Source organism: Phyllopteryx taeniolatus, chromosome 1 (genome assembly GCF_024500385.1).
Source record: "Phyllopteryx taeniolatus isolate TA_2022b chromosome 1, UOR_Ptae_1.2, whole genome shotgun sequence".
NCBI classification, from domain to species: domain Eukaryota; kingdom Metazoa; phylum Chordata; class Actinopteri; order Syngnathiformes; family Syngnathidae; genus Phyllopteryx; species Phyllopteryx taeniolatus.
The window spans coordinates 1,863,177-1,877,978 of NC_084502.1; the positions used below are offsets into that span (position 1 = coordinate 1,863,177).

At 43.0% G+C, this 14,802-nt stretch overlaps 1 protein-coding gene across 1 annotated transcript; it reads right to left on the reverse strand.

Moving 5' to 3' along the window:
• Positions 1-135: 135 nt before the first annotated feature.
• On the reverse strand, positions 136-13,860 carry LOC133486158 (plakophilin-1). The gene is made up of 15 exons (XM_061790953.1): positions 13,663-13,860; positions 11,702-11,820; positions 9,517-9,684; positions 9,282-9,433; positions 9,041-9,182; positions 7,643-7,850; positions 7,401-7,569; positions 6,466-6,583; positions 5,070-5,234; positions 4,814-4,990; positions 4,362-4,515; positions 4,081-4,267; positions 3,459-3,543; positions 1,457-1,567; positions 136-1,336 (listed from the first exon to the last, which is right to left on the reverse strand). Exons 1-14 carry the CDS (start codon positions 13,814-13,816, stop codon positions 1,493-1,495), a joined length of 2,073 nt encoding a protein of 690 aa, XP_061646937.1. The 5' UTR covers positions 13,817-13,860; the 3' UTR covers positions 136-1,336; positions 1,457-1,492.
• Between the last annotated feature and the right edge of the window lie 942 nt (positions 13,861-14,802).

Sequence of the window (14,802 nt, forward strand, 5' to 3'; positions counted from 1 at the left end):
GGCTTTGGCAATGTTGATGATGCTATCAGCCAGGTTATCAATTTGCTCAATTTTTCTTCCATTGGTTTGCTCAAATTCATTTATTGAAAAAAATGCATAGGTTGGGTACAATACAAAATAATTACCAAAAAACTGTTTGTTTTTTTTAATTCCTCAATTTATTCATAAAACAGACAATGTTAAAAAAAAACAACAACAAAAAACAAAGTGTAACATAAAATATCAATCATTTGACTTTGCCTGTTTGTAACATTAACAGAAAAGGAACATTTAAAGTTAATTGTACATATTGGTAAATATACGGTCATGGTGAGTTTAATAAGTTGCTAATAGTGGGTTAATATAGCAAATGCACATCCATCCATCCATCCATTTTCTGAGCCGCTTCTCCTCACTAGGGTCGCGGGCGTGCTGGAGCCTATCCCAGCTGTCATCGGGCAGGAGGCGGGGTACACCCTGAACTGGTTGCCAGCCAATCGCAGGGCACATAGAAACTAACAACCATTCGCACTCACAGTCATGCCTACGGGCAATTTAGAGTCTCCAATTAATGCATGTTTTTGGGATGTGGGAGGAAACCGGAGTGCCCGGAGAAAACCCACGCAGGCACGGGGAGAACATGCAAACTCCACACAGGCGGGGACGAGGATTGAACCCCGCACCTCAGAACTGTGAGGCTGACGCTCTAACCAGTCGGCCACCGTGCCGCCGCAAATGCACATGTTTAGTGCTATTTAATGTTTCACAAATTACCACTGAGTTGGTACAAGGAGATGGAAGTGTCTCCTCCTGATTTAAAGGCTTATGCTAAGCTAGGCTAACTGTGTTACGTGGGATAGGTTCTCCTCTAATATCATCAAAAGCAATTTCCCCATAACTTAATGTTTAGCAATATTCATAAAAGTTGTTGTTGAGGGAGAGAAAGAGAGATTAAATTAACAACACAAAAGACATTCCCATTTTTCTTTCTTTCATACATCTCCGTCTCCTGTGTCCTCAAGGCCAGAAGAAAGATGTGATTGTAAGTATTTATCCTTCTTCACTGCATTTATTTCGTACTCAGTTGAGGCCATTAAAAAAAAATAATAATAATAAAATTAAAATAAAAAAAGCACACTCATGTTAACCAAGCGAAAAACACACTTGCCCATTTATACTATATTTGTACACAATCGCAAACCGATCCGCAGGATTCTTGACAATGTTAAAAGCTTTTTTTCTTCTTCTTCCTACACAGTACAGCAATGATAAGATTTTGAATTGCTAAAGCTGGTAATTTTACCCTCCGTGTTGCAAGGGTGCGGCCGCAACACTGTCTTAACATGCCGATTCCCATCTAGACGCACACACAAACATGCATGCAAAGAGGCAGAGACAAAAGGAGAAAAGTTTTAATCCCGCTCTTGTGCATTTAACAGCTCCGATTGTGAACATGCAAGCATTCCGGGGAATATACCTCTGGGCAAACGCAGCGTCGCTCCCTGGGCTTCCGTCACTCGATAATCTGCACGGACCTGTACGCCGCCGTGGTGCTGTCGTTGATGAATAATGACTTGCTCATTCCTAGCTGCGGATCAAACGGTTAAAAAAAGAAAAGCTGTTAGAGAATTGTAGATTGCTTGCAATGCGCGTCTGATGGACAAGTTGCTTTTCCACCTATGTCATCGCATGTGTAAAATATAAAATATATATTTTTAATTGATTGTACATTCCTCCCCCCCAAAAAACTATTAAGTGATCAAATTTAGCGTTGTAGTAATACAAGAATAAGTAATGCTACCCATCTAGCAGCCGTGCTAATGCTAGCTTAGTGTCACTACCGCCGCTATTTTATTGACACTATGGTATACATCTTTCTTCGTTCTCTGTGACTATTTATCACGACTACATACTTTCATAATTGCATGCCATCACGAATGTTGGAAAATCGTTCGTGAGAGGCGTGGCTTTGGTCAGAGATTTAACGTGGTGGCGGATTAGCGAAGTGAGGCTACATTCAAATCTTGCTAGCAGTTTTAACACCGCAAAGGTCCCGTTTAACACTGTGCTTAAATATAGGAAGAAAAAAAATACTTTGATAATGATTCAATACAAATGTACTAAATTTTTTAATACAACTGAACTGTGCTTAGTGATTCTTTAGCAAACCACTCGTGGTACCAGTAGCATACAGTACTTTGAGAATCACTGCAATATTACATTTTGCCTTCTTCTTCAATTGAGATGTGAACTTTGCAGTGGGTGCTCGAACATATACGTGTCATTAAGTATGTCATACTTCTCCCTATGCCAAGTAGCAGATTGTGCGACTCTTCCTGACAGCAACACTGCAGAATCTCAGTGTCCTGACCTTTTTATAATCTCTCAATTTCCCTCCATTACTCCTCCCACAATAGACAGTGAGTGCTGAGAACCAGTCTGCCAGGATTCCAACCAGACTGTTTCTGTATTCACTCAACAACTTGGGTGGGGCTCGCCAGAGAAAGTGAATGTTCAGCCGAAGTAATAACACACAAGCGAATACAAATGGCTGGCCATGTCGTATGTGTGTGCGTCTGTGGAGCCAAAAGAATTACCGTAACTTAAGGTATAATACGCACCCCCAAAGTTGACTTCAAAATTCTGGAAAACACTTCTACCTATGTATAATGCAATTTTACAATCCATGATTTTGCTTCTACCCATATTATCAGAACATGAAGTATTATCTGTATTTTTTTTTTTTTTTTTCAAAAAAAACTTCTGGTTAAGCACTTTTTTTGAACACACAATACTTTTTTAATTTACTTGCTCTTACTTTGAAATTCAAAGCCCTACTTTTATTTAGTAAATGAGAAAACACACAGTTGTGCTCATATGTTTGATTACCCAGGCAGAATTTGTAAGATGTGTACAATTCTTTTAAGAAAACACAAAGGACCAGGCAAAACACATTTAATTGTATTTTAATGGGATTCAAATGAAACTGTCAAGCATTTCAGAAAAGCATTATCTTTAAACAAAAGATAACCATAAAGAAATAAATGATGGTTGTTGTTCAGTCATCAGTCTTATTTAAAAAACAATAACAACAATATCTCACAATTTCTGCCTGGGTATGTAAACCTATGAGCACAATTGTACATATATGCAGTCATATGTACCCCTGTCATATTGGAGTGAAAGTGTAGTCTACACCTTTTTCATAACCTCTAGGTGGCATACTAGAATGAAAGTTTACAACTTTTTCATAACCTCTTGGGGGCGGTGGCATAGTGGAATGAAAGTGTACAGCCTTTCATAACCTCTAGATGGCGGCATACATTTATAAAATGTGAAAGTATTTTTCATTTTCTCCTATACCCATGTATAATGCGCACTATTGACTTTTGACAATTTTTGGGGTAAAAGAAGTGCGTGTTATACACGAGAAATTACAGTAAGTGTGCATGTTACGTTGCACTGTTTTTGTCATTTACCTTTTTCAAAATGCTTTGCAAGTTCTTGTCGTTCCATAAATGGTAGAGCAGCACAGACGCTGCTTTGCTGCCTTTGGGAAAAGCGCTGGAAGGAAAAGGAAAAAAACTAAACAACTATATATGTTTGCCATATTGTAACACTGCACTTCATATACAGTAATACCTAGTGGCTAAAAAGCAAAGCATGGCGAGTCTCTGTCGTTGAAATGCACAAGTACAGTTAATGAATGGGACGATCATTGCCATTGTCAAATATCCACACTCTCCTTTATTTCTCATACGTTTCCTCTTTTTTTGTAAAATAGAATAGAACTTTATTGTCACTGTCACAGTTTTTTTTAATATAGCTGCAATACAGCGGCCAGGCAATTGCGCTTCTTCCTTGACAATGGTGTCATGTAATATGTAGTGCCTCAAAATGTCACAACTTCAAGGGTTGCAGTTTTTCAGTTTTAGCGACTTGATATTAATGCGAGGCTCAATCGGCCGGTGTGCGGGCGTGAGTCACTGACTGTCATTTGTTCGCAATTTGTCCAGTTCAGCTGCGTCGTTGCGTGTGCGGCGGGCCTCAAGGCTTATGTTGCGAATACCACTGACACAGTTTTGAATAGTTGAAACTCACCCATTCCCGCTGAGGTCAGCCAGTGATGAAACCAAATCGCTATCGAGAAACTTCTTGTTGGCCTCCGTGTCCGCCATCATCAGATTCCGCACTGTGTTGCAAGCCGTCGCTACGCTTTCGTCGGAGTTGCCCAGTTCTCGGGGGCCAGCAGAGAGGAGGCCGGTGAGCTCCGGCAAAACCTGCTTTGCTACAGAAAAGACAAAGGAGACACTCAAGACACCCTGGAAACGCGAGGACTGGAGACGACGCGTGGCTGCGCGTGAACATCTGATGCTTCTCACCCATGGAGGCTTGCAGGCTGCTGGTTCGGCCGATGTTACCCAGCAGGGAGACAGCAGCTTTCTTCAGGCTTTGCTTAGGCGACCTCAACAGAGGCGTAATGTGCAGCAGAGCCCCCAACTTCTGGACCAGAATCTGGCTCATGGCGCTAGACCCCTGGAACAGAAACGATTCATTAGCTTTTCCTTGTTGGAATTTAACATGAGTTCGAATGTGATTGGTTAATTCTAATTTCAGTTGTTTATTTTTACTACCCATCTCGAAAAGATTAAATAAATAATAATCATCATTTGTGTTGTACAGGTTATAGGTCCCTTTAATAACGGAAAGCAGTTTTGAAAGTATCTATCTTGGTCTAATTTTTTTTTTTTTTTATATGACAAAAACCTGGCATTTGAACAAGGGTGCGTAGACTTTTCTTATCCACTGTGTTCCGAATTTTCCATGCACTCACAAAGTCTTTGCTGGCAGTCAGGTTCTGCAGTGCACCACAGCACGCCTCCAAGGTGCCGTCTTTCTGGGACGAGGTCAGCAGCGACAAGTAGGTCTGCATGGCTTTAGGGTGGCACAACCACTTGGCACCTTTTGGGTCACCTTCGTCCAACATGGCTTGAACAGTGTCAAATGAAAACTGAAGAGAAAAGGAGAAGGAAGTGGTCACCTCGGACAAAAAGCTGCATGGGGCGATTGGGGGGTTGGGTGCTATTTACCTGCTTTGGAACCTTGCCACTCTTGGGGCTGAAGCAGCCAACCGTGGGGCTTTTCCTGCCCGATTGGCTCTCCGTTAAAGGGATGAGGTCAGCAAAGCACTTGGGGGACTCGGCCTCCAGCTGGTAGGTCAAATTATGGAGGATGCAGGCACAGTTCTCCACAGACTGCATCAAGGACGCAGAGATAGAATTCAAGTAGCGTTGAATTGAAAATGAATTAAAAATTAAAAACAGGCGCAGCTTAATAAATTTGAACATTGTGGAAATTGCAATTGATTTTGATAGTTGGTTTCACTTTTTGCATTGAACCGCTGACATACATGACATTTTCTACGATATTCTGATTTATTGACATGCATCTGTATATATTAAAGCAGGGATTCTTAACTGGTGGGTCCCGTACGCATTTTGTGTGGGTCGCAGACAGCTAGTTGAAACAAATACAGCGCAGCTCAGCCTTTGGCGAGCGGATGTCATGGCAAGCAATATGCCTTTGGCAGTACCTACTGTATGTTTTCAGGGGCTATTTTAAACCACAAAAAAAACTCTTTATTGTTCTTAACGTCTATGAAAGCAGGTCGCGACTTTGCAACAATAGGAAAATAGGGGTCTCGGGGTGACAACAGTTGAGAACCATTGCAATAAAGAAGTCCATCGGGTATTAAGAAAGATTTAACACAAGCTGTCTTTCCTTAAGGAGGTCTACTGCGCGCATCTCAAGAGAAACAAAGGTTGAATACTCACTACTGTGTACTGATGCCAACGGCTAGATTGACAGGAAAAGCCATTGCAAGCCATTTAAAAGAAGCTTTATGTGCATGCAAATGATCTGGAGCGTGCACTCATTATATAAACTGAGAGTCACATGAGACATGGGCGTTAACCTTGCGCAGTACCAAAAATTCCAGTCAGGCGGCCAAATGATGCTAATGATGCAACATGATCCAGAATTTTAGTTATTTAATTAAGGGTGTTCCAAAAGTCACTTTAGACCTCTCATTCTATTTCGTTTCAGGTATCATTTGGACAAATGTGAGGCCATCAGCATTTGACAGCTTAGTCTCTGCAGTTTTTGTAAGCAAATGATTGCCTTGCCCATCAACAATTGACGTTAGAGCGACATAGCAAAATTGCCGCCTGGCATCACGATTTTGCAGTTCAGCGTGAGTTTGAGAAGCTTTATGGTTGTCACACGCTCCGTCGCGTATGACAATTTAGGCTTTCCATGGCAAGTTTCTCGAAACTGTGGCGACCATAGAGTCAGCTGCTAATTTGACGTGCGTGAACGAGTGCTGACTATGCACAAACGAATGACTTTTCTGACCACTGACAAGCACCCATTTTTGTGCTGTGAAACAACTCCCTGCAGGCCTATCAGAAAATGCGGTGTGGTAACCTTGTCATCGGGGTTGTCGTCGGCAACACAGGACTGCAGGTAGCACATCAGGGAGTCGACAAGTCCGCGGCAGTCTCGCATTGCCATCCGCTCCCTTAGCTGAGCACAGCTCAGGTTGCTGCAAACGGTCCAATTTTTGCTTAGTCAGGAGGTTTAGATTTTTTATGATGAAGTCACAAATGGCCTTTGAGCTTTAATTCGAGAGCCTAAGGTCCATGTACTAGTACGCTCTCTGCGCACGAGTGGAACAAGTGTCTTCCTCGTAAGTTTTTTTTGTTTTCTTCATCAGCAGTATAACATTTCTGCACACTAGTAGGAGCACTTTGGCATACTAGTTCACAACTACATGTTACTAGTGAGGCAAAAGTACTCGTGGGCATTTTGGTGCTACTAGTAGGGTCCAGGAGGCCACTATTACATGACACATACGTACGGGTTGGGCATAGTAGTGTTACTAGTGCAGCACAGTAGTTTAATGGTAAAGTTTAATTGCATACTAGTATGCAAAAAGTGATACAAGTACTGGAAGAAATTACATTGTTGAAGGCACAGTCGTTCTACTAGTGCATCATAGTCTTTCCACTAGTGTGCCGAATTGTCTAGTAAGGACAAAGATTAAATCTAGTCATTTTACTAGTGCACTGAATTGTTCTACTAGTGAGGACAAAGAGTGCACTAGTTTCTAGTTACTAGTGCAGCACAGTAGTTCACTAGTAAAGTTTAATTCCATACTGGTCAGCCAAAAGTGGTACTAGCAGTGGAAAAAAATGACAGTGTTTTAGACACAGTCTTTCTACTAGTACATCCTAGTCATTCTGCTAGTGCACTCAATTGTGTTACTGAGAAACAGGGTGCACTAGTACACGGCCCTTCAGCTGGATATGAAGCACAACGCTCGAAATGTGTCTTTCCCTGACATCCGAGTGTGCGCTCACCGCAGACAGCCCGTGGTGTTGTAGAAGACCTCAGAGTGGATGTTGTTGGTGGCGCTGTCGTCCGACCAGCGCGTGAACGGCACCACCACGTTCTCCGTCAGGGCGGGCAGCGCCGTGGCTATGAGTTCTCCCTTTAGCTCGTCGGCGGACGACAAGTTCCACAGCAGGCCTACGCTTGTCAAAGAAAACACTCGGTCCCTCTTGCCCAAAAATGATATTTTGCATCGGTTGTAAGAGCGCACCTGTGATCTGTTTCTGGGTCTCGCTACATTCTGTCTCCTTTAGTAACTGCAGCGCCTTCGCTATGCCGCCGCAGTGCTGGACCTGCAGCTTATTCTTGTGGTTCTTGAAGACCAGGTTCCTCAAGGCCCCGGCGGCGGCCTGGCTCACAGCCGGACTCGGGCTGCGCAGCAGGGACACAAGAGTTGGGATCCCCTCGAGCTGGAGAACCTGATAGAGAAACACTTGCATTAGCGCACGGACGTAGACAACAACAATCCAATCCAACGCGTGATTGAGTCCTTTTGGTCATGTAAACATCCAATAAAACTCTCTCTTTGTGGTTTCTGGCATTTCAAAAAGGTTGACGTGTGGAAAAGACTATGGCTCATCCTCGGCGATGCCGGCTTGCAGCTGCCTCTCAAACGCTGCGTCTGAAGACGCAATGCCGACATAAATTCCTTGCGCGTGCTAAAATAATCTATTTGTATCTCCTCTTCCCAATATTTTGTGTGTTCGAGTTGAAACGGCAGACGCAATCCGGGGGATGCCCGGTTAGTAGATCGGCTTCCACATGTTTCTCAGGCTCTTGCGTTTAATTCCCACGTACAAAACGTGTCGAGAACAAAGTTTTTTCACTTGCAAAAAAATTCCTGATGCTTACTGATGCTGAAAAACTAGTTCACCCTTTTGTGACCTTGCGGCTGGATTATTATGAAACAAGTAAGTAAGTAATTCTGTAAAGACCAGCTGGTCCCAAAAGTCACTGGACGAGTTCTAACTAAAACCAGGAGAAGAGATCCTAATTTTGTACTAGCTTCTAAGCATTGACTACCAAACACTTCATGGCCAGGAGGTAGAGTCTTTAGCTATCAGGTTCCTCTTCAATGGAACCATTTTCTTTACATAGTCCTACTATTCAGGAGTAAACATAAAACTTTCCTTTATGATGAAGATTAAAGTCCGGGATGACTTAGGCTTGTCCTGGCTCATCTTTTGGTTCTGCTGCCATAGCTCAAGACTGCTGCAGGATCTTATTGGATCACAGTGAGGCCAGGAACGGTGGTGTTGGGAGCGGACCAGTATCGTCAGTCTTGCCTCATCGTGGGCCTCTTACCGTTGTTGATACGGCTGTTGTTGTGCCCATTGTTCTCTTGTCCCTCTCCCGGCTGCTCTGCCCCTCTTTCCTGTTTCTGCTCTATCGACCATCTCTCCCTCCGCTCTGTCTTTCCATCTCAAAGCAACTGACAGAGGCAGACGGTGGGCCCACGGAGCCTGGCTTCTGTTCGAGGTTTCTTCCTTAGATGTTAATTAAGAAACGAACTTGACAAGACCTTCCTGATTTTAACGCAGATGTACTGACTTATAATGGTAACCTAGAACACGTTAATCTGGTAATAGAGTCTGCTATGTGCACTGACCTCTTGTTTGGCACGATCGTCTTTAAAAGTGGTTTGCTGAATGATGGTGGCACCACACTGCTGGAACTTCTCCTCAGGGTGAGACAAGAACTCCACAGCTTCCTTGATGGTCAAATCCGAGACGTTCAAGGAACTGGTGACGCTGCGGACGAACACATTTTTTTTGGTTTAGTAAAGCGCAATGCATTTCTTCTGCTGCTGCTGCAAAAAAAACAAACATGTCAACAAGAAACAAACTCACGCCGATTGTTGTTCAATCTTGGACGTTTTAATGGCCTGGTCGGGAGGCCCTCCCAAAAAACCCTGTTGGCCCGCGCCTGTGTGGAAGCCATTGCTCGTGGAGTGTGTGCTGAGTCTCTTCACGTTACTCTGGCTGCTCTGCCCTTTGACTCTCTAGGAAATAACACTCGCCTAAATAAGTACTGGGATGAATGATGAAAACACGTCAGCAAGTTGCCACAAGAAGAAGTGATCACCCTGATGCTTGCAGGAGCCAAAGCAGGATCACTGCAGCTGGGTTTCATCCCGATGGGACTTTGAGGACAGTTGGAAGCACTGATTTGTTGATCCCATCCACCGGAGGAGCTGTGATGTCTTACTCCCAGGCTTTTGGTGGACAGAGACCGACTCCTTTCGGCATATTGCTACAAAATGAAAACATTTATTTGAAGAAACAGCAACATGAAAAAGTCCTTATCTGCTGGATTACCGTGTAAATCCCTCATACAAAGGCTGCATGCCTTCGCTTTTCTTTCCCTCTCCGGTTTATGTTGAGGGCAGCAGAAAGCACCGAACAATCACACACAGACCAGGAGCAGGTAACGTAATATGTGCAACTGGAGACTCTCAACCAGAGCGGCTAAACACAGAAGCGCTTTGTGTGCATGCGAGCTCAAGCCCAGTTCAGTCCCGGTGCAATGAAACAGCTTGATCTCTTCTGTTGCGTCGTCAGTTTATTTTGCCCGTGAGCGCCCTACCACGATTGACTTCTCGGTAAAATGTAAAACATAATTAATCACTGCGGATGATTAATATGACTTTTACCTGAATGGCATAGTCTACTGTTATTTGGATAGATTTTTTTTTGCCCACCTGCTTCAAAGTTCTACATGTGTCAACAGTGTTACCCGAAGCATGGGTTATTTTTATCTATGGACAGTGGTGCTTTATTTTAAAAGACAATGTTATTTTATCTAATCAGAGGCCTACAATCAGTAGAAGATCACCACTTTATTTGCAGTTAGTGAGTACAATAATAGAATTAAAAAGGAGCAATTCAATGGTGACCGGCAAGTGCATCTGGGGTTTTAAATTTTATTTATTATAATTACTATTTATTTATTTATTTTTAACATTTGCTTTGATTATGGTTGATAATTCATCATAACCTGTGGTAAAATTGACACAGATTGCTTGTGACAATTGCATTCAATTGCCCAAACATTAACTCGGTATTGTAACTGTCTGGGGGTGTTGTTTCCGTCACGCTTTTCCTGCTCCTTGTGTTCGACATAGCAACAAATGGTATTTAATGACTTGCTGATTGTGTAAAAATATGTAAATTATGTCATATGTAATAATAATAATTACCAGTGGATTTCTCTTACGCATCCAGCAGCATAACAAAAGTTGCATACCCTCAGCCCGTCACATTCACAAGGCATGACTAATTGTTTGGCTCGGTAAGCTGTCCCCGTGTTTGCTTGGCCGATCGATAGGCAGTCACATCACTTAACGTTTAACTACAACTGTTTGCTCGGTTAACCTGAAACTTTACTATCAAACTAAACAAAAACTACTGTACATAACTAAATAAAATAATTCGACATTGTGTTTTTTTAAAACAACCTCAATCACTTTGAATGTCTGCTGGCTTAATTGCTAAGACATAACGCAAAATGCCAAAGAAGTGCTAATGAATAGCATTTATGTTGCGGCGTTATAACGCTTCAAGCACCGGTTATTTTGGGGCGGCAATATAACAATACTCACGGCCATATATTCTTTGTCCTCTGTGAAAAATTACTCGTATTACTGCAGCTTGCTGAGTCACTTAGTTGTGAACCTCGTCTTCGTTTGCGTCTGTATGACTGTACTGTACTGTACTGCTCCCCGGTGGCCAAAGCACGCACACAAGAAGAAGCACAAGGACTGGAACGGATTCTTACACTTTCCATTCATTCCAGGAGGGGAAAATATTTTGAGATACAAGTTTTTTTAGTTTGAGCGTGGTCACACAATAAATTTTACTCGTAAGTCAAGGCCGTCATATAGATACATGAGTTGGGACCTAGATATAGAGCGTGAGTCTCTCCAGTGAGAGTTGAAGAATCCTAGTCCCATATCCATCCATCCATTTTCTTTAGCACTTTCCTCACTACGGTCGCAGGTGAGCCGGAGCCTATCCCAGCCGACTTGGGGCGAGAGGCGGGTACACCCTGCATTATTCGACAGCCAATCACAGGGCACATACGGACAAACAGCCATTCACGCCAAGTTTGAGTTTTCCATGCATGCATGCCACATTCATGATTCATTACAGAAGTGTGGCAATGTTCTAAAACAAATGACAAAATAAAACGCTTCAGAATCAGCGGATTTGGCTCTCTTCAAGCGCACTCGCAGAAAGCGACGGGAGTGTTACGCAACAGAAACAATTACCGCTTTGTTGTACGCCGCCAACTTGGAGACGCTACGGCCGAAGGTGCCGTTGGCTTTGCTCGGCAAAAACTGGAACGTTCCAAACTCGTCCAGCGGTGACAAAGCTGGCAAAGAGGGGCCTGCGGAAAGACGACACTTATGAGGGCGGGGCGGGGGAGAAAATAAAACAGTAACACACGAAAGCACCACGCAAGCACAGGGCGGCATGCCAAAGGGATGATTGTCAAACATGTTTGTCTGGATTAACAGAAGGAATCAAAACATGGCGAGGCCTCTTAATGAGCATCACATACGCATGACAGAATTACTTTTAATTGTCTTTAAGTCGAGTCGTGTTTCCACCTTTGTTGCAGTGTACAAACACAAGTTAAAAGAATACAACATTTAGAGACAAAAAAGAAAAAAACTTCCCTCGTGGTTTTCCCACATTGGTGCTTGGGTGTGACACAGACGTGACATCACGTGAACGTGTTTTAGCACATTTATTCGTCGTCATGCGTGATTCATAAACGTTTGCTAATCATCGCGCCGAGATCAACAGAATCGAGAAAGGATTACGGGGGGCTAGTCTTCACGTTGCCACCGCGTTCAAGTATGTTTTTACTCAAACGTTTGCTGCCACTCTTTCTTCTATTTGCACGCTCAAAATCAACATGAGTCATAACAACATTATTCTAACAAGTTCTCCCAAACTAAAACTATAGCGATAAGTCAGTAACAGCAGGAAGAATATATTCAATTGATTTACTCTTAAAATTATCTTTTTTTTGGGGGGGTGGGGGGGTAACCACAATAAAACAGCTTCTACTGAATAAACCAGTAATGTAGTGGGGTATCAAACAAGCTTGACTGTAAGATAGGGGTTATTCTTTTCTTTCTGTACTCACTTATTTTTCCAGGAAAAAAACCAAGGGTGCACGCTTTGAAACACGACGTGCATGATGACATAATACAACAAACCTGAATTTGGAACTCGCTCGCCCTACTTTTGTTTTCTTGATCAAGTCTAACATCAAGATGCGTGCCAAACGTCCCGATAATTTGAGGATGGGCTGTTTGGCACAAGGCCTGACGTGACTTTACCAACTGCGTACGACATTTCACACTCGGGCAAAGTGTCAGCAAATCATGACATGGGAATGTCTAGACTCATCTGACAGCCACTAGTGTTCTATACTAAGATTCACAATTTTGCTGAATTTTTCTTCGTGTGATTTGCTTCTTGCACTTTGTGTGTGTGTGTGTGAGCACTCAAGCCTAAAAAAGCCTCTGTGTGTGAGGAGTCGAAAGCCTCTGGGTCACATTCCTTTCTTGGAGTCAGCGAAACGTCCCTGCAGGGAAAGTTGGACAAAGTGCTTGAGCGGATGCGGCCGTGCATCTCCCACACACTGCACTGCTGTCACTTTATGCATATGAGCAAGACTATACCTGAGAATTTCTAATTTACATTTTTTCGAAACTTTTTTTTTTTTTTACATATTCCAAGCATTTTTTCCCCCCAAACCAAAACAGAGCAATCAAATTTGGCTGTCACTATTTTCCATGACTTCTATTGTCAAACACAATTCATTGTTGAAAACTATATAATCAGTTATAATTAGAAATGCGTAGGCAATTGTGTTCCCATAATAGTACGACGACGTGATACATTTCATGATTAACAGTCACAATATGAATCATAATGGCCCCGCCGTGAAAATGAATTCGATTCCCACAAACTCGAAATGAAATAAAATAATAATCTAAAAGTGTCAGATGTGCTACACTCACAAAAATGGAAGGTTCTACACAGTACTCAAATGTTTCCTTGGCTTGTGTGCACCACTACTGTATTTCGCACCATATTTTGATGGATGCTCTATTAAGAAATATTCGTATTTTGCACTCAATCTGGTGCTAAAATAGATGGAAACATTTTACTATGTAGAAGTTCCAAACTAGTGGAGAAGTGCCGTTCTTGCCGTGTTTGGACTTGCTCCTCTTGATGGTCTGCACTTGATCCAGCACCCGGTGCGCCCCCGTGTGCAGCCTGGCGTCGGAGGGCAGAGCCAGCGAGGTGTCCTCCGGGCTGCCCACAGTCACGGCCGAACGCAGCGGCTCGGCGAGCATCATCATCGGCTCCTGCTCGCTCGGTCGACGGAAACGCTTGTCGTCCGGACGTGCGCGAGGGAAAAACAGCAGAGGCGGGGTCCGGACCCGTCGCCCAGCTCCGCCCTGCCGACGCCGCGCCCCGCCGACGACGGTTCGCACGGTGACGACTGCAAAACATGCAAGCGAGTGCACGTCGGCGTACTTCGGTTTGAGGTGTGATAGAATAAGTGACTCCCGCCATAAGTGAAAATCCACGATATAGAAATGCCTATAGAAATAATGTTTGGGTAAAAAAAAAATTTAAAAATAAAATTTTATAAATTATTTTTTTTTTTTTTTACTTGGTCTTCAAACACACTTTTAAAACAATACACGCACATGTGAACATATTGAGAGAGAGAGTAAGAGCAATGGGTAAGAAAAATGGCGAAAATATCAAAATAAAATTTTTAAAAATTTATTTGCACCCCATAGAGACTACCTGTACTATCAATTGCCTTAACTGGTTGTTAAAAATTAAAAAAAATGTGCAATAATGAAAAACTAAAGATATATATATATATATATCAGGGGTTTACTGTATAAGAGTATATTTCATGATGATGTGTGATGTAATAATAGTAAAGGAATCAATACTGATATACAGGGACTGTCTAAACAAAGGTCAAACTGACCCAGGAATGTGATTGCAATGAGAAACAAGTGTTTAACGATTGCTGTTGGAGCAGTCACCTCAAACACATCACTCTCACTGGGGCGAGGTCACACATGCAAGCTTTACAAGTGGCTGAAGAAGGTTGTCAGAGGGGAGGCCGCCTACCTTCGTGGCTTCGGCGCGCCTGTCTTCTTTTCGGCGTGCGCAGGAGCTTCTTTTGTCGACGGCAAAAGTGGCAGCAGCAAAGCTGACGACGGTTCTAGCAAGCCAAACAATATGCTGGTGGGGGACGTTTTGAGGCCTGAAAGCATCCGAAGAACTTAAGAATGGCTAATAATTAAAGAGGACGATGTGG

Coding starts and splice junctions, on each gene's coding strand:
- LOC133486158 (XM_061790953.1), bottom strand. CDS start 13,816: ATGATGATGCTCGCCGAGCCGCTGCGTTCGGCCGTGACTGTGGGCAGC. Junction 11,821..13,662: donor GAGGAGCAAGTCCAAACACG/GCAAGAACGGCA, acceptor GTCTTTCCGCAG/GCCCCTCTTTGCCAGCTTTG. Junction 9,434..9,516: donor TGGCTCCTGCAAGCATCAGG/GTGATCACTTCT, acceptor GTTATTTCCTAG/AGAGTCAAAGGGCAGAGCAG.